The sequence below is a fragment of the Microtus pennsylvanicus genome, chromosome 7 (assembly GCF_037038515.1).
Source record: "Microtus pennsylvanicus isolate mMicPen1 chromosome 7, mMicPen1.hap1, whole genome shotgun sequence".
Lineage (NCBI taxonomy): Eukaryota > Metazoa > Chordata > Mammalia > Rodentia > Cricetidae > Microtus > Microtus pennsylvanicus.
The window spans coordinates 112,133,535-112,154,101 of NC_134585.1; the positions used below are offsets into that span (position 1 = coordinate 112,133,535).

The following is a 20,567-nucleotide window of genomic DNA, read 5'->3' on the forward strand; positions in this document are numbered from 1 at the left end:
GGTCTCTCAGAGGTGGGAGGCCGCCTCTGCACACAGCAACCTGCTTTCTTACTAGTCTCAGCTACCCTCCCTCCTCCAGTGAGGCAATCAAGGCTCATGGATCCATGCCGTGCAGCAGATAATCCAAGGATTTGATAGATTTGGCTCTGGAATGTAGACCAGAGCCTGCAAGCTGACTTCCCTTGCTAATCATGCTATGCACAGGGTAGCAGGGTAGCGTCTGAAACCAGCTAGCCTGCCCCAGGGCTGTGCTGGCTGGGAATGAGGGTTACAAATGGACTTTGGAGCCAGGAGAGGCTGGGGGGACAGTTGATCCTGCTCTCTTCCCCAACTGGTAGGTGTTCTTACCGAGAGAAAGGACTCTAGTGCGGGTACACAGGATGCTTTGAAAATTTAATAAATAATGGCTTTTTAAAATTGTATAAACGATAAATTACCATGCAGTCCTTATAATTTAAAATAATTTACAGGCTGAGGTAGGGAGGGGCCGAGGAGGGTGTGGAGGGGGCAGGTGGGGAAGGGTCCTGCAGGCAGGTCAGCCTCTTCTTGCAGCCTTCCTGCTGAGCACACACACACAGGCTGTGTCTATCCGGATGAACCTCCAGGCAGCCTGTTTGTCGTCTGTGGTCAACGCCTTGACAAAGGTGTGGGTTGTGGTGCAGTAAGAGTTCCAGTGCTTGGAGTCAATGCCCCGGCATCCACTCTCCACGGGATTGGGGGCTCGGCACTTGGTCTCGAAAAAGTACTGTTTGAATACACTGTTGTTGATGTTCACCTCGCCCAGCACTGTCACCTCCTTGCCTTTGATGTCCGTGGCTGTGGTCTTATCCCCAACCCACACACTGACACTGTCACACACTGAGAACTCCCCCATGTGGAAGACGGGGTGGGTGGACGAGCGCTTGCTCCTGTGAGTCCTGTTGAAGGAGATTGTACCATGGGCCTGGAAGTCCAGATCCAGAGAGTCCGAAGAGGTGGGTGGGGGCTGGGTGCTAAACAGCACGCGGGGTGAACGGAGTCTCCGTTTCTTAAACAGTCTGGGGTCCACAGTGATGTTGCGGGTCTGTCCTGTCACGCGGGCAGCTATTGGGGTAGCAGGGGCGCTGCGGGCTCTGCGGAGGGCTGTGTCAAGGGAATGCTGAAGTTTAGTCCAGTGGGCTTGGGGGACGGAGTCTCCTTCTGGGACATCGCTATCTGTGTAGGGTTCTGCCTGTACGCCGATCAAAAACGCTGTGATCAGAGTGTAGAACAACATGGACATTACGCTATGCACCTGGAAGGACAAAGACGGACAGGTTACTCAGGGGAATGGCATTGAGCATCGTCAAGACAGTGTTGTGCTCCCTCTCAGGGGCCTCTCAGGAGGACGCCAGGAGGTTCTGATGGTGGGCTACGGATGAGGAGATGCTGAACTCACAACGCAAAGTATGGTACTTGGGAGAGTGAGAAGGATTGCTGGCAGCAATCACCCTGGCACGGCTGGCATTAACCAGAGCAGCCTGTGTGGTGGTTCTATTCGGGGAAGCAACCCGGCCCTTTAAATCCTGCCTAGGAACTTTGGCTCTCTGACTGCAGGCTGGGAGGGTGGTGGGAAAGTTCTGGAAGCACAGAAGCTCTGAGCCTAGAGACTAGTGCTTACATGACCCACCGCCTTGAAGACTCGAGGGGGATTCTGGTTAGGGCCTGCCATCTTTCTTTCACATATCAGGAAGCCTTCCACAAGGAATCGACTAACATGTTTACAAAGTTACGCCAGAAGATAGACCAGATGGAGAATCCAAAAGATCCCTTACCAATCTGCATTTCTTCCACCCTCCCTCCTTCAGGTCTTCCATTTTTTTGAACAAGTCCATTCTTCTTATTGCTTGCTTGTAGGTGAGTAGAGACCAAACGCCAGGCTCTAACCCGGATCACCCTGAGTAACACTAGAGTCAACTTTGCTCTGGGGACCATTGTCCTTTCCCACAGTGAGCACCAATTCACATCTGTATAGGTGGATCAAAGGTCACCTCCTATGTGAAGTGTCTCCAGCTGGTGGTCAGCTCAGAGGATCTCCTCTAGAGCATTTTCCAAGCCCTGGATTCTGTCCTTTCTCTCATCTTCCTGCTCTGATGGATCATTTTGCCTCCTCCCCTGTGTTTTCAGCCCCGTTTGTTTCTTTCCTACTCCTGGAAGCTTTCTCTGATAACTCTAGCATAAATGTTCCCTCTGTCTGTCTTTCTGTCTGTTTGTCTCTCTGGGGGGGTGTGAGTATATGCTTGTATCTGCATGCATATATGTGTGTGTGCGTGTGTGTTCTTCCTGATAAATCTACATAATGAAGAAAGAGCCTTAGCACTAGATCTGAGAAAACGTTGGATATCCAGCCCAAATACTTGTCAGTAGAAGAAAATGCCATTTAATCTACTGCACCTTGGCTTTCTTTATGGACAGGGAACACTATTTTCCAGGGTGACTGTTTGGATTAAGTGTGTGTTGATTCTGAATGATTGGGTCTCTCTTAAGACAAGGACTTCGTCTTCTTTAGTTCTGCCTCTGGCTGGTCACTCTCTGAGCCCCTTCCATGAGGGGATTTTCATAGCTTATTGTTCTTCCTCTCTCAGACGTCTTTAAAGCATGCTTTTGGGCTTGTTCACTTCCTGGCTGTGTGGCAGGCTCCTCCATCACTTTGTGAGCATCTTTCTTGTCTTTGACAGCGGACTGTGTTACCTTTACCTGGGCACACGGTACTCATTTCCATGTCTGTCTGTCTCCCTGGTTGGGTTTTAGAAGTCATATGACTTCCATTTTGATCGTTGCACTGCCATGTACAATGTCTGAAATGCTGCAGTTTCTCAGCAAATACAAGGACAATAAGGAAACTATTGAATGGAGGTGTCAGAGAAGCCCACTCTTTGTTCACTTTCCGTATAGACGCGGGTCCTTTCAACCATGCCCAAGCTACTCGTTGCCTTCCAATCAGCATTCAGCCAGTGAAATTCCAAACAATACTGTGCTTCAGGATGGGATCCAAGAAGGAAACAGTCGCATTCTTTTCTCTTGGGTTCCTTTGAAGGACTTTTTTGTCACTTCACTTCTCTCGCCATCCGTGCAGAGGATGAGGCGCTACACCTGAGGTTTTGATTCCTCTCCCAGATCCGATGGCTAAAGGTCTGCCTGATAATTGTCTTGCCAGCCCTCAGAGGAGCAAGCATTCTTTTGGCAGCTAATCCAGCTCCTTTTCTTGTTTCGGTTCTTTCTTCTCGGTACACATTATCTTTCATCAGGTGAATTAAGGCAGAAGACACGGAACTGAAATCCATACTTTTATGCCCAAATTGGTAACACCTGTTAGAACTGGATCGGAAACTGAAGAAAAGTTGACCGGGGTTTAGGGTTTCAATAGAAATAAAGCCTGCCTTGCTCTGTGGTCCCCATGGTCTCCTTCCACAGGGACTTCTGGGGGTGCTCATCCTCTCCCGAGGGACTGCTGATGCCCGTAGCTACATTCCTAGCCCAGTTGCTTCCTGGAGCACTCTCTGGACCCCCAACTTCCCAGCAGCACCTCTCCATGGATATTGACAGTCTCAGTGCAAGACATCACCGAATGGACTCTTCCTGCTCAATCCCACCGTCATCCCGTCTTTGTCTTCTGTATCAGTGATAGCTGTCAATCTTGGACCACTCGGTGCCTTCCAAATTAGTCCCACAGTCACCATCTCTCTTGCTCTGGTGTTCTCGGTCTTTTAAATTGCATCTTCACTTTTAGCTTTCTTATTACGAGGACCATTGTACCTTCATCTCTCTTATTCCAGTGTCATCCCGCCCTGGCTTCCACATTAAGCTTCTTAAGGCATTGCTCTGACCTTGTAACCTTGATCAAGGAGCCAGTGGTGAGTTTATGAATGATTGCTCAACCTGGCGACAGCCCCTCCTCCATCAATGACCTCATATTTCTTTATTCCAGGCACAAGAGCTCCTGGCTTAGCTCCTGCCCCGTGCTTAGCCACCCTTGCTCTTGCTTTGGGCTCTTCCCTCCAGGTCTGCTCCTCCTGAACTCCTGGTCGCTTTATGCTCTCTCTATCTCCTGTTAGATTCCATCCTGTTGGCTCCCAATATCCAATTTCAAGGGCATCGCTCCAACAGCACCTGTTGGCAGCAAAACCCTCTCTGGTATACCCATCTTATGGCAGGTATGTTATTATTAGCCTCTCTGACAGAGGAAGAACTCTCATAGACAGAAAACTATCTGCTTATTGCTGTTGTCTGTGGCACCCCCACCTCCAGAAACCATTGTGTGTGGAGGTGCCTCTTTCCTTCTGAGTTCCTTGACTTCTCCACCTGAGTGTTGACGTTTAAGGTGTCTATACACTCTGACATTTATAATTTAAGGAACTATCAAGTTTCCTACTGTGCATAGCATGTGCTCATTCTACACAACAACTCCGTCATGTTTTAAAAGTCTAATGATATCTGTGCATTTGCCATTGGGTCACCACATGGTACCCACCGTCCTTCAATGGCAATAGAGATTTGCATCATGGGTAGACAGTTCATTAAGAGTTAAAAATGTCTCAAACAGATCTTTTCAGTTTTTGATTAAGATGTAATTTGGGGAAAACCTTATTGATCTACTCATAATGGTGTGTTCCTATAATCTTTAAAAATTATTAGACAGGTCTTAGAGTCATCAGAGAATACAGAACAAGAGAGAAATAATCCATGCTGTTTCCCGTTCTAGCGACACAATGCATGGTGTAGGAAGCACAGTGAGCTAGGGAGGAGTTGGTTTATTCATATTCAGCCTTCAAAACCTGTGCCTTGAGCAGTGATAAACTTCCATGTAGCTTCATGGTACATGTCTGAGTGGGACATTTAGCTGGGGCTGGGGAGAGCAACTAGGGTTTACATGAGAGAACACAGTCCATTTCTGCTGTAAATGTTCTTCATTTTGCTATGCTCCCATCGACAATGAAGGGCAAGTGGCTGGGAAAGAGGAGCCTGTCCTTGGGGTGGTTTTGACGCAGCCTCCAACAGGACCCTCTCCCTGGCTAGCAGGATGTTCGGTGACTACCAGCATCCACACCTGTAGTAGGAGATGTTTCCATACCAGATGAGTAATCTTTACACAGGCCTGGCCCTACCTGACTAGGTGATGAAGCTACCAGACAGAGTTAGAAAGTTGATCCTAACCAGTCCTTGCCTCCAGTTGCCGGGAGACCTGCCAGCCAGGCCTGCCAGAGATGTGTGATGGGGGGAGGAAGGTAAATCTCTGTCTTAGAGAGAGGTGTCGAGAGCTACTCACAGCTCCTGGGCTAGAGACCAGATGTGTGAACCTGGGTCACCAGTTGATGGCCAGAGAGGAAATTCTTGTGACCAAGGAAATCCAAACTCTTTCATCTCACTGGCTACAATCTGACAGGGGGTCAAGGGATCGCTCCTTGTTTTATCCTTGGCCTCCACTCTAAATGTAAGTTGGCTGCTGCCTTCCATTTTAAGACTTAGGAACTCTCGGCTGTTGGAGCCTGCATGGAGCATAAAAGGAATCCTGTGGCCCCTTAACTCCCTAGGGAGGGTTCCCCAAGGTGTCCTGGGATGAACACAGATGAGCGGGGACAGGACAGAGTCCAGGACCTCTGCTGGCATGTCCCACATAGCACTCCTGAGGAGGAGGCACAGCACGGAAGTGACATCAGAGACTGAGTCCAGGCTCTCAAACTTCCAGGCACCAGCTTGGAGGCGTCAGTACCCGGAGGTCCGTTAATCTAGGCGGCTTCATCTACTCGTAGAATTGTTGATTCTCTAGGCTCAAGGGTGGGAGAGACATCAGACAAGTGACAGACGACACTGATGTTGCTGATCTAGAGGATGCATTCTGAGTTGCTAGGCTAACCTTGGGGAGGCTGAATGATCTGGGGTAATGTGGCTAGTGTGTGCCCTGTTGCTCAGCCTCTGCATCTTTTTGAGGATGGAGACTTGAGGGAGCCTAAACTCAGTGATTGATAGTGCATCCTGAGGTGTACATATTCTCTCCAACATCCAAATGAAATTCTCAGATTCTGAGTTCTGACTCCAAGGTACCACAAATCTGGACACCAAAGAAGACACTGATGTCGGATTGCTTTTATGCCTGGCGGCTCAGGTTTCTGAGTGTCACACAGACATCTATGATCCTGATCCAAGTCTGTCTTTATCAAAAAGTGCATAAGATGGCCATGATGGTTACATGTGGCCAGAGAGTTCCAGAAGGTCCTAGACCTTTGGTTAGCTGGCATTCTTCAGGACAGGCATGTGAGCCATGGGTATGGAAAGAGAATGTGCTGGTCTGAGTTCCAGGGTCATCTTATGTCTCACCAGTCATCACAACCATCTGGATGTTGGGTTGTGTTCATCCCATTATGGCTGAGGGAACAGAAGACATGGGGATACATCATTTGGTCCTGGACTCCCGGTAAAGTAGAACTTAGAGCTAGGCCACCAGTGTCCAGATAACGGAACTCTTCTCTTAGAAGCCACAGAGCAAAAAGACTTCTTTAAATAAGCCCCATTTGCAGCAGCATCACTAAGAGCCTTGGCTCTTACTGACCCATCATCAGGTCTGTCTCTCCTTCCACAACCTGCAGAGTCTTTCCAGCCATGTTTCCCTGGGAACTGCAGAGCTAGAAGCCCCAGGAAAGCATCTCTCCCACAGGCACTTACCTCTGAGTGGCCAGGATAGAAAGCTGCGTCCTTGGCAAAGCCTTTATTGGGCCCAGACACTGAGGTGAGCTTGGGTCCAGCATGCCATCCAGCCCCCTGGACTGCACGACCACAGGCCAGAACTCTGCGGGGGAGAGCTGACATTAGACAAGGGTTACCATATTCCCTAGCACATTGGTAGACACCAGAGCCCATGACAGAGGGGAAGGGAGTGCCAATAGGCCTTGAACCCTATTTCCACAATTCCACCACTTTAGCAACATTGGAGCTCAGGGAGGAGCAAGAGTTCAGTTGCCAAGGTTTCCAGGGCCCTGGGCTTACATAGCTCTGGTCTTGCATGGCCCTGCAATGACCCTTGCCTATACTAGTCTCAACCTGGACACAGTCCACAGTGGCACTGCACCTAGTGTAGTGGCTTCCAGGTCTATACTGGAGTTCTGCTCCAGGGACGCCTAAACTAAAATGAAAATTATTTTGCACACTGCCCAAGCCCGGATGTAGTAAATCCAGCTCCGTCCAATATTGGTGATGCAATATTAGAAACGCAGAAGTCCTGACAATTCAAACCAGCCAATTCAGGGATGAAAACACAAGATAAGCAATGGGAATGGGAAAAACTGGCTGCTTGACACACCACTTGGATCTCCCACTGAGACACATCAACGGTCTTGGGGCACTGTGCTAAAAGTCAAATTTCAAAAATCGAAGCTATGGCAATAACACAGTAAGAGAAAATATTATGTTTTAACTTGTAGCTTCTAGAGCCACTGTTTTCCTCTCACTTCTGTCTACCTAATATATGGTGTATCATTCATTCATTCATTCATTATTGCCTGAGCATCTACTATATGCCAAACACTATTCTTGTTGCTGGAGACACAGCAGTAAATAAAACAAGCAAGTTCTTGACCTCTCTTGTGGACGTTACAATTTAGTATAAATAGATAGCGTCAGACTCTGTTCATCCTGTGCAGAAAACAAGCATGGTGTGACGGGGGAGAGAGGAGTGCGAGAAGCCATGCAGGCAGCGTGCTCGTGAAGAGTTCCTTGAGGAAGCCGCCCTCAAGCTTATGACAAGGAATGGAGGGCAGAACATTCCAGGTGGAAGTGACAGCAGATGCCAAAGCCTTGGGGATTAGTCAAAAACTGAGCCTGAAGGAACAGACCTGGGAGGCGAGCTGGAGAGCTCCAACAACCTGAGCCATTAGAGATGAAGCCAGGAGCTACAGTTGCATCCCTGGGGCCGATAGGAAGGGAATGGGGCTTTAAGCAGGACGGTGCCATGGCGATTTTGAAGGCTGAACAGATGATAAATGACTAAGTCTACAAAGACAGTTTGTAAAGAAAGCTCAGGAATTGCATGCTTGCCCTATTGTCTGTGCTTTTTCAAGTCCCACAGACCTTTCTTTTGCCATGCCTTGCTCCACCGTGATTCCCACCACACCTCTCCCTTTTTACAGTGGCGACAGATGTCATGGAAGCCTCCCCAAAGCCATACACCTGATAGGGAAGAGGGGGCTGGAGAGCAGCTGAGGTGGGAGGGGCCCTGGAGTGGCTTCTGTGTTGCTGGAAAGCATCTTTCTGGGATGTTTCCATTCCTCTTGCTTCCCCACTCTGCTCAACACACCCCTTTTGCGTTTCAGAAACTAACAGAGAAACCTTCTGATACACAATTGAGAATTCAGGCATGGAGAAAACCTGACTGTAACGCTCTTCAAACGTGAGATTCTAGGACAAGTGACATCTCCATGCACTCCAGGGTTGAGCTTAGTCTGGGGGTAGGGAGATTGACATGTGCTCTGGGGTTAGGAGGTGCATCTTAGGGGCCTCCTCACCCAAGCGGGGGAGCTCATCTATTCCACAAGCCCTTTTGCTGGGGGTTTGGCTCAACTGTACAGGTTGCAAGGTTGGAAGCCACAGACCCGTGTCCTGACCCAATTCCAGCCAATTCTTGGGCAGGACATCACTCTGACTGTCTTTGTTTTTCACCAAAATGAAAAGTTCCTATAACAGATGATAACTCAGATCTTTCCGACTTCAGTCCTCTGGAATTCTAAGACGATATGAGTAAACAATGCTTTTTTTCTCCCCTTACACTGAAGTTCTTTAATTTCATCAATTCAACACTGACATTTCAGACCCTCTGGCAGACGCTGTGCTAGGTGTTAGGTTATGGAGAGAAAGAAGACACAATATTTCCTATAGCAAATCAGCTAGAGGGGAGGGTTAGCACAAGCTAAGTAAGTATTTAAATCAGTGTGACGTTCAGGGAGTGTATTACCCGCGATGGGGAAGCACAGTCACCTAGGAACCTACTTTGTCCATTCAGGCTAGCCTGGGTCACACACTCATACAGGAGTAGGACTCTTAAAAAGAATAGAGCATCTGAGCAGGATACAGAAGAATGGAGAGAAAAGCCACACACAGCCTTTGAGCTCAAGAGCTAGCTGGAGGTCTAGCAAGGGTTATAGTGTTGGGGAGAGTGACAAGAGTGTGCCATGCCTGGATGTCATCCCATTGCTGTGCCTGCCCACTTCCTTCCCACAACACACAACAAACTTTTACTTTGAAGCCATGGAACAACCAGGGAAGGAAGAGTAACTCCCTGTAATTATTCTAGATATTTGTCTATGGGACGTCTTCTAATCTAAGTGCTTGGAAGGAAATTTAAATGACTGCCCATCTAAATTACATATTCCACAGCTTCTCACCCTTGCCATCTTGCAGAATGGAGGGCACACAACCACAGTTAAGTTTCCCAGCCGTATATCCACAGTCGCTTGCCCAGGTAACCTTGGTGCACACCAGTCTCCTGCCCATTCCACACTGGTCCTAACAGCTGGATCCTTCCAGCATCTTCCATGCCCTTGGTTTTTTCTCATACAGTGCTGGTACAGCATAGCAGTTTGCTGCTGGAAAGAGAACTTCCTGTCAAGAACACAGATTGGTTTTTTCATAGGTGTTATTGCTATAGTCTCATTCTAGGGAAGGCTGGAGCTCTAAAATTAAATCCAACTTAAATATTGCCAATTTCTAATGTGAATACACCAGGGGCAAACAAAGTAAATGGATGTCTATTTTTACATCGCTAACTGTTCTAATAATTACTTAAGAAGACATCAGCTCGCTCTCACACTCTTGAGAAATGTGTGGAGATAGAAGACAGCTCATTTCCATACCACCTTATGCTCCTTCCGATAGAACACAATGAAAACCACTGAAATCAGGGATGCCTCTGCTAGACCCTGGCCTGGTCTAATGCATTAAAGCTTGGTACCTCAGTCTCTTAAAACTTGTTAAAAATGCAAAGTACTGGGCAGATGTCCTGAGTGCCAGCTTGTGGATTAATAGCCCTGTGTATTATATTATTGTTTATCACTGACGTTTAAGAATAATTAGGTTCCACACCGGTCTTTCTCCATCTCTACTTGACTGGATGAAATCACCTGGGCGATTGGGATGTTCCTCTGGGCGCATCTACGAGAAGTTTTCTAGAGAGGATTGAATGAAGTAGAAGATATGTTCTTAATGTGGGGGCCCTTATCAAGCATGGGTCCAGATATAGAGAGGTCCAAGGAAGCAGCAGATGGGAGGACCTGCCTTCCTTCCCTCTTTCCGGCTAAGCGTGTCTAACACAGCCATGCGACCCTCCGCTAACTTCAGACATTCCTCTAACATGGAATCTCTAACAGTGGCTCTTCATGAAACTTCCATACTTTCTGGTTTGGGACTGGTTTGAAGCCCAAGCTTCATGGACTGAACAGCTCCTGGGTTCTTTATCTCTGCAGCAAGCAGACAGACATTGTTGGGCCACTCAACATCTATTGAGTGAGCCAATCTAACTGTTTATAGTAGCAATTTACTATTCATATCCTGTACCACTAGAGAACCCTGCCTAATATACTTCCCGTGGAGTGAGAGATCCAAGCCAAGGAAGACAGACTCAGACATTGTCTGCTGCTGCGGACTGCCTACCCGACTGTACCTTTCCATGGGACCCCTCACCTTAGAGCCCATCAACAACCAGCCCAGAGTGTTCTAGAGCGGGGGTGGCAAGACTTTTCTGAAGATCCCTGGAAACAAGGTTGTTCATCTGGCTTTCGGACCATTGTTTCCCCATCCCTCCCACCCCCACCCCTTTCATTCTCTTCAAGTCTCAAAAGTATTTCTGTCAATTCCCACTAAGAAGTTTAGATCAATGGAAAACTGTTAAAATCAATCAAAATGTAATCAAGGATAACTTTGCTTCTGTTGATAATTCATGGGGAGTGGTAGACATCCCCCTAAGTTGTTCATATTTAAATTTTATGCCAGACTCTATCTAGCTCCCTGGTTTCTACTTTCCACCGCCTTCTCTGCAGGGATGATTCTCAACCCTGGCCCTGTAGCTGTCTCACCAGGCCAGCTTCATAACACCCACCATGCTGCCGCGTCCTGTCTGCAGGGAGCCTCTTTTCACTGGCTTGTAGTGCTGTCTGCTCCCTAGGAGATCCAGATGTAAGACCAGAACCAAAGCCACTGACACACAGGAGTACAAAGAAACTTGGCAGTGACTTTGATGAGCAACTATGAGCAATTCAATATCAAGAAGCTGGTGTATCTTAGAAAATGCACAGTACAGGTGCAATCACTATACACAACAAGGAGACATGCGAATATACCATGCCGATAGGAGAAGGTTGTCTTTGCAAGCCTTCGTTGTCTAGGTACAAGCAACAGCTGTGAATTGGGGGTTTTCTTTTTGACTTCTTGCGAGCTTCTTAAGAAAGACATTCTTCGGTGTTGGAGCTCTGGTGGCTTAGTACTAAAAAGTTCAAGGACTCTTTGCTGATATTTTTTATTTCCAAAGATTTGGGGATGGTTAACCCAAAGGACTGTACATCTCCCATGCTCCAACAAAGTAATGGCCAGTCCCTGGAGCAGCTTACACCGATCAAAGGTACCAGGGAGCAGCTTCCACCTGGCTGAATTCTGAGTAAGGAAATCTTCTGCAAGGTCTAGTGTTAAGAACATGTTATCAGGGTGTAGTTCATTTTGGTGTCGCTGTTATGATTTTTTTCATTGCTATAACCATTCTGCTTAATTTTATCTTCTGTCCATCGTCTTCTGTTGGGTCCACATACAAAGGGAGGAGAGTGGGAGGCGTTTTATACTGTTACTCTGTTTTATTAATTCTTAGCCTTATTAGACATTTCCTAGGGAGGAATATGACTATAAGATTTGCTGACTGGGAATTCATTTCTTCTTCTTCTTCTTCTTCTTCTTCTTCTTCTTCTTCTTCTTCTTCTTCTTCTTCTTCTTCTTCTTCTTCTTCTCCTTCTTCTTCTTCTCTTCCTCCTCCTCCTTCCTCCTCCTCCTCCTCCTCTTCTTCTTCTTCTTTTCAGTTTGGGCCACTTTGAGACGACTTGATATCTTTTAACTGTTTAGTGGTTTTGGCAGATCCAGTAGGAAAATAGTGCATTTGGCATCGAGAACTAAGGAAGACATAAAGGTTCAGCAAAACTGCTACTCTTCTCCACCAAATGACCTGATGCTAACAATTCTCAAGTGCCTTGTCGCATTTCTTAAGGAGATCTGGCCCTGTGGCTCATTGGGAGATGCTGAGGTAAATTACAAAAGCCATCTCGGCATTTCCCCAAAGCCAAGCAGATCAAAGAAGAAGCCACTGTGGTTGGCTGCCCTTCGGCTTTGGCATGAAAGAGCATTTGCTGCGACTGTGAGTGGTCTGTGGTGGGCAGCGGCCCAGCGCCTGCATCGTGTTTACCTGACTACAGTAATTCATGACCTCTGTAGTGCACAATGCCACAGAGAGGCTTTCAAAGTACGGCTAGTTACAAGGACATTAGTGCAGTAGATAAGCTAGCTAAACACAAAGCAGCCTTCCAGGACCAAGAGCTGAGAGCCGGAGAGAATGTACTGCTAAATACAGTCCATATAGCCTAGGCCATTGTCTTGGTAATATTAATAATATATCTATAATCTATGTTTGAATGCCAAAAACAATCCAATAGTTTTGCAAACTTCTCTGCAACCTTAAGAAAACATCTCTTTGGTTCCAACTGGCTGATCCTTAAACCACAAGAAAAAGATCTATTTCAACTATGCTTTTGGTCTTTTCCTGGCCTGTTCCATGCTTCTAACAATGCACAGACAGCAGTACTTGGATAAAGGGGACTCTGGTTGCTTGGGCTTGAAGTTCATATTCAATAATAACAGTCTCTAGGTCACGGCAGATCACAGATGACAACTTGGGACAGAAGATATGAATGAAAACAAACAGGATTTTTGTTCAGAGAATTGAAACTCAGACTGGGGCCATTTATTCGATTTGCTTTTTAGGAGCCCACGTCCTCAGTTCTCCTGGAGCTAGCCTTTCCTCTCAGTGTGTGGCATGTTTTCCAAGCAGTAGGACGAGAAATGTTACAACACATGACTCTCTAATGCAAGGCAGATGTAACTCCAGGAATTAAGCTAAATATCCATAGCTCTGGAAAGATCCGGGCTTAAGAGATACATGGGGAGGATTCTGAGGCTTTTAAAAGGCCAGACAGCCCTCCCCTTCGATCAGGGAAGGATAGCAGAGAGCCAGGAGACTTAGACGTAAGGACTCTAGCAAGATGCCACCTTAATGGGTAAAGCATCTGTTCTGAGGGCATTTTTGTTTAAGAAGCTGAACTGCGGGTTCCCTGTAAGAATTATTATAACGTGTCACCCTGTGTTCAAGAAAACAGGGATCATAAATGTCACATGTGGACACCTCCTCGCAACTCCGGAGCGTCAGCTGTCACCGTCTTGAACCCCCTTACTCTTCTGCACTGACATTTCCTGGCTTGTCTGCTGACTTCACACCCAGAAAAATCCCACTTGAGGCAACAAATAGATAACCGCTCGCTTTGCCCGGGCATGCCACACATGAAGATCCTCAGTTACCGGAGGCTAAGACAGGCACTCGAAATGAAGAATTGATTCCCGGGTGTGTTTGTTGGTGTTGGGGATGGGGGGTGGGGGACGGGGTGCTGTTTCAGCCACTTCCTGTGTCTGGTTTCAACACTCCAGTCCCATGCTGTGAATGGTTTACACTAGAGAAAGGCATCCTTGGGCTATGTTAAGGAGATTCATCTAACTCAGGTCTCAGGAGGGAGGTCAGGGGCCATGCAAACCTGCTGCCTGCTGAAGTCACTTTGACCTCTCACCTCATTGACTTTTAGAATAGTTCCCATCTTCTAGTGTTTCTCTTTTTAGGGTTTATTTGGCCATGACAACATGGGCAAAAGGAAAACTCCACTAAGGAAATTCACTCCAGAACTAACAAGAGAGCATCTGTCTCAGAGACCCAGAATTGTGGGTAATTAGAAATTCCAGAGAGAAGGGCAATTTTCCACACTCCATCGAAACACACACACACACACACACACACACACACACACACACACTCATCTTGTTGCTCCTTAAGAGCAGAGCTAGTTTGTGTGATTAAGATGCAGAGAAATACCAGCTAACTTGCTTTAGCCTCTGCCTAAGTCTGTAGCCTTAGCTGAAAGGGGAGGCTAGAACCCCCAAAGTTCAGTTTTCTTAAGAGACCTGAAGCTGGTTTCCTCTCAGTGCTACCAGAAAAAAAAAATCAGAATAAATTCCACTTCCACTGGGAGTGGAGAGGATTAACAGAATAAACACCTAGCCCAGTGCACAACACCCAGTTAGTATTATAAACATTACTCAGTCTTCTTTCTAACATTATTAATGACATTTGGCCAAAATAGGCCAATGAAGTATTGGCAGGTCTGGGAATAGAGGAGAAGAGATGCAGTGTCGGTTCTATGCCCCCATCTGGCCCTCTCCTGAGGGCGACAGTGGTGGGGGACCTGTGGCTTTGTGTCCTAGTTGTGACTGGGGTGGCTGGCCAAGTGCATGCCCAGTGGCATAGAGAGACCTCAGAGCAGTATTTGCAACCACGTGGCAGTGAGTGACAGTCAGTCTTCTGCCAACAGGACGCTTAGTAAAATCCAGAAAGACTTGCTCTCGAAATGATGTCTTGTCTCAGCTCTGGCCCAGTCAGAGGGAGAAAGCTGCTTCAGTCACCGCTGCAGTTAGGCAAACAAGGTGACCCGGAGCGACTGCTGGAACTTGCCTGACGCTGTAAAGTTAGGAACATCTTCGCTTGTGGTAATTGCTGCCTTAGAGGGAAAGTGAGTCACAGGAGAAGGCACCAGAGAGTCATGGTCAGAGTCACAGTCATGAGAGGCTTGGGACAAATTTAGGCTCCTGCTGAATGACCAACTTCTTGAGGGGTTAGGTGTATTTTTATCTGCAGGCACGTCCCGGAGTAGGCATTTAGTGAATGTTTATTGAACAGAACGGAAAAACTCTTCACACAGCGGCTCTAGTTTCTTTAGCCAAAGTGAATCATTATTTCACATTCTGTCGAGAAATAGAATACGGTACCAACCCACAATTTCTGGATACTGTGTGCTCCGGTGAGATGCACTTGGGAGCATGCCCTGTTTGTGGGCCGGCAGGTGTGCCACTGGGGACCTAGGATGAGGGCCGCCTCTGCCTTCGCTGCAGAAGTGTGCACAGGTGCTGTGCAGTGTGCTCCATTCTTCTTGCCCAGCGTTTCATTAGCGAAGGCTGTGTCCAGTTTGACCACAGGTTGTTATGCAATCCAGTGGGATGGGGGATCACCTCATTGTTTAGTTCTAACCCAGGAGAAGAAGAAGGGAAGAGAGAAAGTTGAGCACACACAGATGTGTGCTGGTGGGGATTGTACAGTGATAATGGAAACTGTTTGTGAGCATTTCACTCCTTTCTTTGTGGCTCAGCCAAATTCCTGGCAGCAGGCCTTTCTGCTAAGAGAGCTGCACTCCGAGGGCTTCCTACTCATGCCCCGTGCTTAGTCTAAGGTTGTCACCCAGGTCCCCAGGAAGGTGGGTGCTTGAATGACTTTTGTTTCAACCCTTTCTTCTCACAGAACTGATTTCTACACTTCCAAAATAAAGCTTTAGGGTTCCTTTGGGCATAGGGAATAAGAACAAAAATGCAGAAAAAAAGGAAAGTCAAACAAAATCTCAACAAAGTTATAGAGTCTTCCAACTGGAAGAACAATGCATGCCTAAGCCTGTTTATTTTGCCTATGTTGTCCTCGAGAAGAATTACTTCAACAGACACATGAGGTGGCTTCACACAGAGAACTGTGTTGAAGATTTTTGGTGCCCTTGTGTCTGTCAAGTTCTAAGACCCAAAAGATTTCACCTTTCTCTATTCACTTCTCAAACCTATCACAGCATTTATGTAAAACAAGTCCCTTTTTCAGATTCACAGAGCATAGCAGCAGTATTTCCAGTGGCTCAGCCATTGTGACCACCAGGATCACTACCACGATCACCCCAGTATCACCACCATGATCACCCCAGTATCACCACCACGATCACCCCAGTATCACCACCATGATCATCCCAGCATGAACACCATGATCATCCCAGCATTACCACCATGATCACCCCAGTATCACCACCACGATCACCCCAGTATCACCACCATGATCACCCCAGTATCACCACCACGATCACCCCAGTATCACCACCATGATCATCCCAGCATGAACACCATGATCATCCCAGCATTACCACCATGATCATCCCAGCATCGCCACCACGATCATCCCAATATCACCACCAAGATGATTCCAGCATGACGAACATGATCATCCCAACATCACCACCATGATCATCCCAACATCACCACCATGATCATCCCAGCATCACCACCAAGATGATCCCAGCATCACTACCATGATCATCCCATCATGAACACCATGATCATCCCAGAAAGACCACCATGATCATCCCAGCATCACCACCACCAACTCCAACACTTCTTGACCATCACCGTCCATTCACCACCACTGTGTTATCTAATACCAGTTATCAACACACCAGGACACATAGAATCACCTAGGACACAAGTCTTTAAACTTGCCTTTGGGGATTATCAAGATTAGGTTAGTTGAGGTGAGTAAATCTGCCTACTGTGGGTGGCATCTTTCCACTGGTTAGGATCCCAGGCCACACAAAGAGAAGACGATCTGAGCATAAGCATTCATCTCCCTCTTCTTTCTGACTAATGACACAAGAGGACCAGCTGCCTCATGCGCCTGCCACCAGGACTTCTCTGTCCTGAGGTACCATATCCTGAAACTGTAAGGCAAAGTCAACCCTTCCCAACTTAAGTTGCTATTGCCTGCTGTTTTGTTACAATGAGAAATGTAGCCAAGACAACCACCACCCAACCAACATTGCCACTTTAGCCACTTTGCCATCACTATTTCTAATGTCACCATCAATAACACCATCACTGCTGTAACCACTGCCATCATTATTATCAGCATCATTATCTCCCCCAAAGTTAAGAAGCCTTTGGAGGCATCAAAGTCTGATAAAGGGTTCCCCATGGCCTACTGTTAAACCAGTTAGAGTCCTAGGAGAGAGTCAACTCCTGCGCTCAGTTAGCTATTCCCAGAGTGCTTCAGTGTATTGGTCAGGTCCATATAGTCAACTCCTGCGCTCAGTTAGCTATTCCCAGAATGCTTCAGTGTTTTGGCCAGGTCCATATTAGTCCCAGATCGAGTGGTGAATCAAGCAAGGTACAAGAAATAAACTTTCTTATTTCCTGTACATTCCATTAGATTGTTTTCCAGCTTCTTTCTAGAAGTTGCTTTTTTTCTACATCTCCTCCTCTCCCTTCCCATCTCCTTCCCTCCCTATCTCTACTCCCTTCTTTCCTTTCAAGCAAATACATATTTTATGTCAATTTTCAGTTTAGACCTTAATAAACTTCAGAATTATCTTAAAAAGTAGGCATAATTTCTACAAGAGAGTTACAATATATCTATAAAATAAAAGCAAAAATACTGCAAAAAAACAAATGAGGAACTATATTCCTGGTTTCTCAAAAATGAGGCAGGGCCTTGCCTTTTCCTGATGCAATTGTTAAATATGTGTGCAGTTTTTACAGGCCAGTGTGAGGCTTTTCCTAGCTGAAGACAGGTAGAACTAGCACTTAGGATCCTGCAGAGGGGAAATCTCTCTGTGAATCCCCTCCTCCTCCAGAGTATAAAAGTTCCACGGAAATAATTGGCTCCCACTTGAGATAGGGGAGCTTACTCCTTGAGAGTAAAGGTCAGGCCCTTTCGGTTTCATGTATGTAGTGGCTAGCCAGGTGCCCCGAGAGGAGGCCCTGGGCTCTCCTTTCTTGTCGTTTGTTCCTTCTGGTCACTATGAAGAGCGCACCAAAGTTGGGTGTGAATTGGGACTTGTGGGAAGATAGGACAGGGAGGGGACAGAGGTCCCACTGAAAGTCACTGAAGGCCCACAGTTTCATTATACAGGTATGAGAGTCAAGGTTAAATAGTGCTGTGTGTTAGCATGTTAGGTGCTTCCCTGGCATAAACTGTGGGTTGCGAGCAGGTCCATCTAACACTACGAGTGATAAACTACATAGAGGGGCTTCCTATGTAAAAATACTACAGCTCTTCTGAGGTCAGCGTTCCCCCATTTTACAGAAGTAGAAGCTCATGCTGTCAGTCAGTGACAGCTGCTTGCAGCCACGCCACACCCTGCTCCCATCAATGCAAAGGCGCACAGGTTGCTGCAGAGTGTTGACTTCTATGATATGGGTAATGGATACCTTGTATTTTATAGATTTTTCTTTTCTTAAACTTACCCCATTTCTAAACAAACAAAAATAGGTAGGACAGGTGTCTAGAACACCGTGATAGCTCCACTTCTCTGTCACGAGTCTTTCCTTGAAGGAGCCAGAGAACAAATGCCCTCCCTTCTCACCAAAATGCTCCAGCCACCAGAAATGGGGCGTGGGGGGACCCAGTATTCTGAGAGGAATGGAATAGCCGTGGAAGACTGGTGACTTAGAAATGTTCCATTGCTCTTTACTGAGAATGCTATAGAAATTAGAACGTAGCTATTTCTTTTACTCCTACAATTTTTTAAACACAATTCCTACTCTTTGTTCATCAAGAAAAACCACAGGCAAGATGGGAGCTACTTGCCCTGTGCTGGGGATGCAACTCTCTGTTGATTGGCTTTTTGGGTGTGAAGACGGAGCCAGAGGCCGGAGCCAAGCATGGTCTGCTAATATTTCCATTCATGGACATGCAATAGCAAACCATTTCATACATTTGCAGGAAAGCATCAAATACAATATCTTTGTTGTGCTTAATCAGAACCAGAGTAGAATTCCAGGCGACAAGAATAGAAATCCATCCTAATGATTTCATTTTTAGTCCAAAACATACAGTTTTCTCCACTCTGTTTGTCACTTTCTAAAACAAGAAATCACCAAGCAGAGAGAAACATGGAGATATCGGATAGCAAATGGCAGAGCAGAAGAGGGGTCAATCCGGATGCTGAATTTACTCCCTCGGTTCGTGGGAAACACTCAGTTAGGAGTCAACTGTCCAGGCTTTGTGCTCTCCACAGCTGAGACCCACCTTTAACAGAAGTAAATCCCACAAAAGAAACGTTCAGTGAACAGCAAGATTGTTTTTCAAGGAAGATGTAGACGCTTTGATTCTTAGCAGGTGGAATACTCTTTTCCAAAAAGACTAAGAGTCTCATACCTTGAAAAGCAATAGGCCGCCTAATGGAAGGGAGTGCTTCCTTGTGATTTGCCCTATTGGATTGAGTGGGTGGCTTTATATTAGAGATCCCATTGCTAAGCACACAGCAAACCGCAGGTGTTCATTGTAAGCATTCGCCTTGTAAAGTCTGGAAGTTCAGCTAGCCCACCAGCTTGCTGCCTCTAGAAACCCACTAAAGGAGATGTGGTAATGGTCTTCTTTCGGAGTCTCAGGAACAGTAAATACCAAGGCAACAAGCAGAAGGCTCTTTAGCAGTGAGACGTGGCTATCACCTACAGAGTAACAATGCCATTTTGGCAGTCACTTCAGAAGGACACACGCTGGTCGTTAATCATACCGCTTGGCCCTGCCTCACAAGCGCCATGGGAGATCTGACTAATGCTGGCAGTGGAAGGGACCCTGCCCCTGGTACTGGATCTGCTGATTTTAATTAGTGGTCAAATTGGGGCTGATCCCAGATCGGGGATAGAGAGAGAGTGAGTTGCCCATCTTATTTCCCATCAGCTTGGAGCCTGGCGAGTGTAGTGGTGAGAATGGATGAATCCGGATCAGACGGAATCAGATCAACCTGGCACTCGGTATTTGGCCTACCCTTAGGAAAGACGAAGTCATCATAGAAGGAAACTGAAAAATCAGGAATAGCAGGACAAAGCTACAGTAACAGGCAATCGAGAGTTCTGGAAAGATACTCCTTCAGGGAAGTGTGAACACACACCTGTGAACATGAGTTTGGATCTACAGCACCATGTAAAAATCTGGGTGCTTGATTGCATGTGCCTAAAGTCCTAGTGCCGTGGAAATACAGACAGGAAGGCCTCTGGGATTTGCTGGCGAGTCAGGCTAGCCAACCAGCGAACTCCACAGTCAGTGAGAGAGCCAGGAAAGCCAACCAGTGAACTCCACAGTCAGCGAGAGAGCCAGGCTAGCCAACCAGCGAACTCCACAGTCAATGAGAGAGCCAGGAAAGCCAACCAGTGAACTCCACAGTCAGCGAGAGAGCCAGGCTAGCCAACCAGCGAACTCCACAGTCAGTGAGAGAGCCAGGCTAGCCAACCAGTGAACTCCAGGGTCAGTGAGAGAGCCAGGCTTGCCAATCAGCAAACTCCACGGTCAGTGAGAGAGCCAGGCTAGCCAACCACTGAACTCCACAGTCAGAGAGAGAGCCAGGCTAGCCAACCACTGAACTCCATAGTCAGAGAGAGAGCCAGGCTAGCCAACCAGTGAACTCCATGGTCAG

General features: G+C 47.0%; 1 protein-coding gene across 2 annotated transcripts in view; it reads right to left on the reverse strand.

The window, feature by feature from the left end:
• Positions 1 to 380: 380 nt before the first annotated feature.
• Positions 381 to 20,567, reverse strand: part of Ngf (nerve growth factor) — a 51,952-nt gene continuing 31,765 nt past the window's right edge. For both annotated transcript variants that reach the window (XM_075979041.1, XM_075979042.1), the window contains exons 2-3: positions 6,679 to 6,802; positions 381 to 1,273 (exon numbers count right to left, since the gene is read on the reverse strand). In XM_075979041.1, coding sequence (XP_075835156.1) covers positions 536 to 1,261 — 726 coding nt within the window. In that variant the 5' untranslated portion in view covers positions 1,262 to 1,273; positions 6,679 to 6,802 and the 3' untranslated portion in view covers positions 381 to 535. The remainder of the gene's footprint in view (positions 1,274 to 6,678; positions 6,803 to 20,567) is intronic.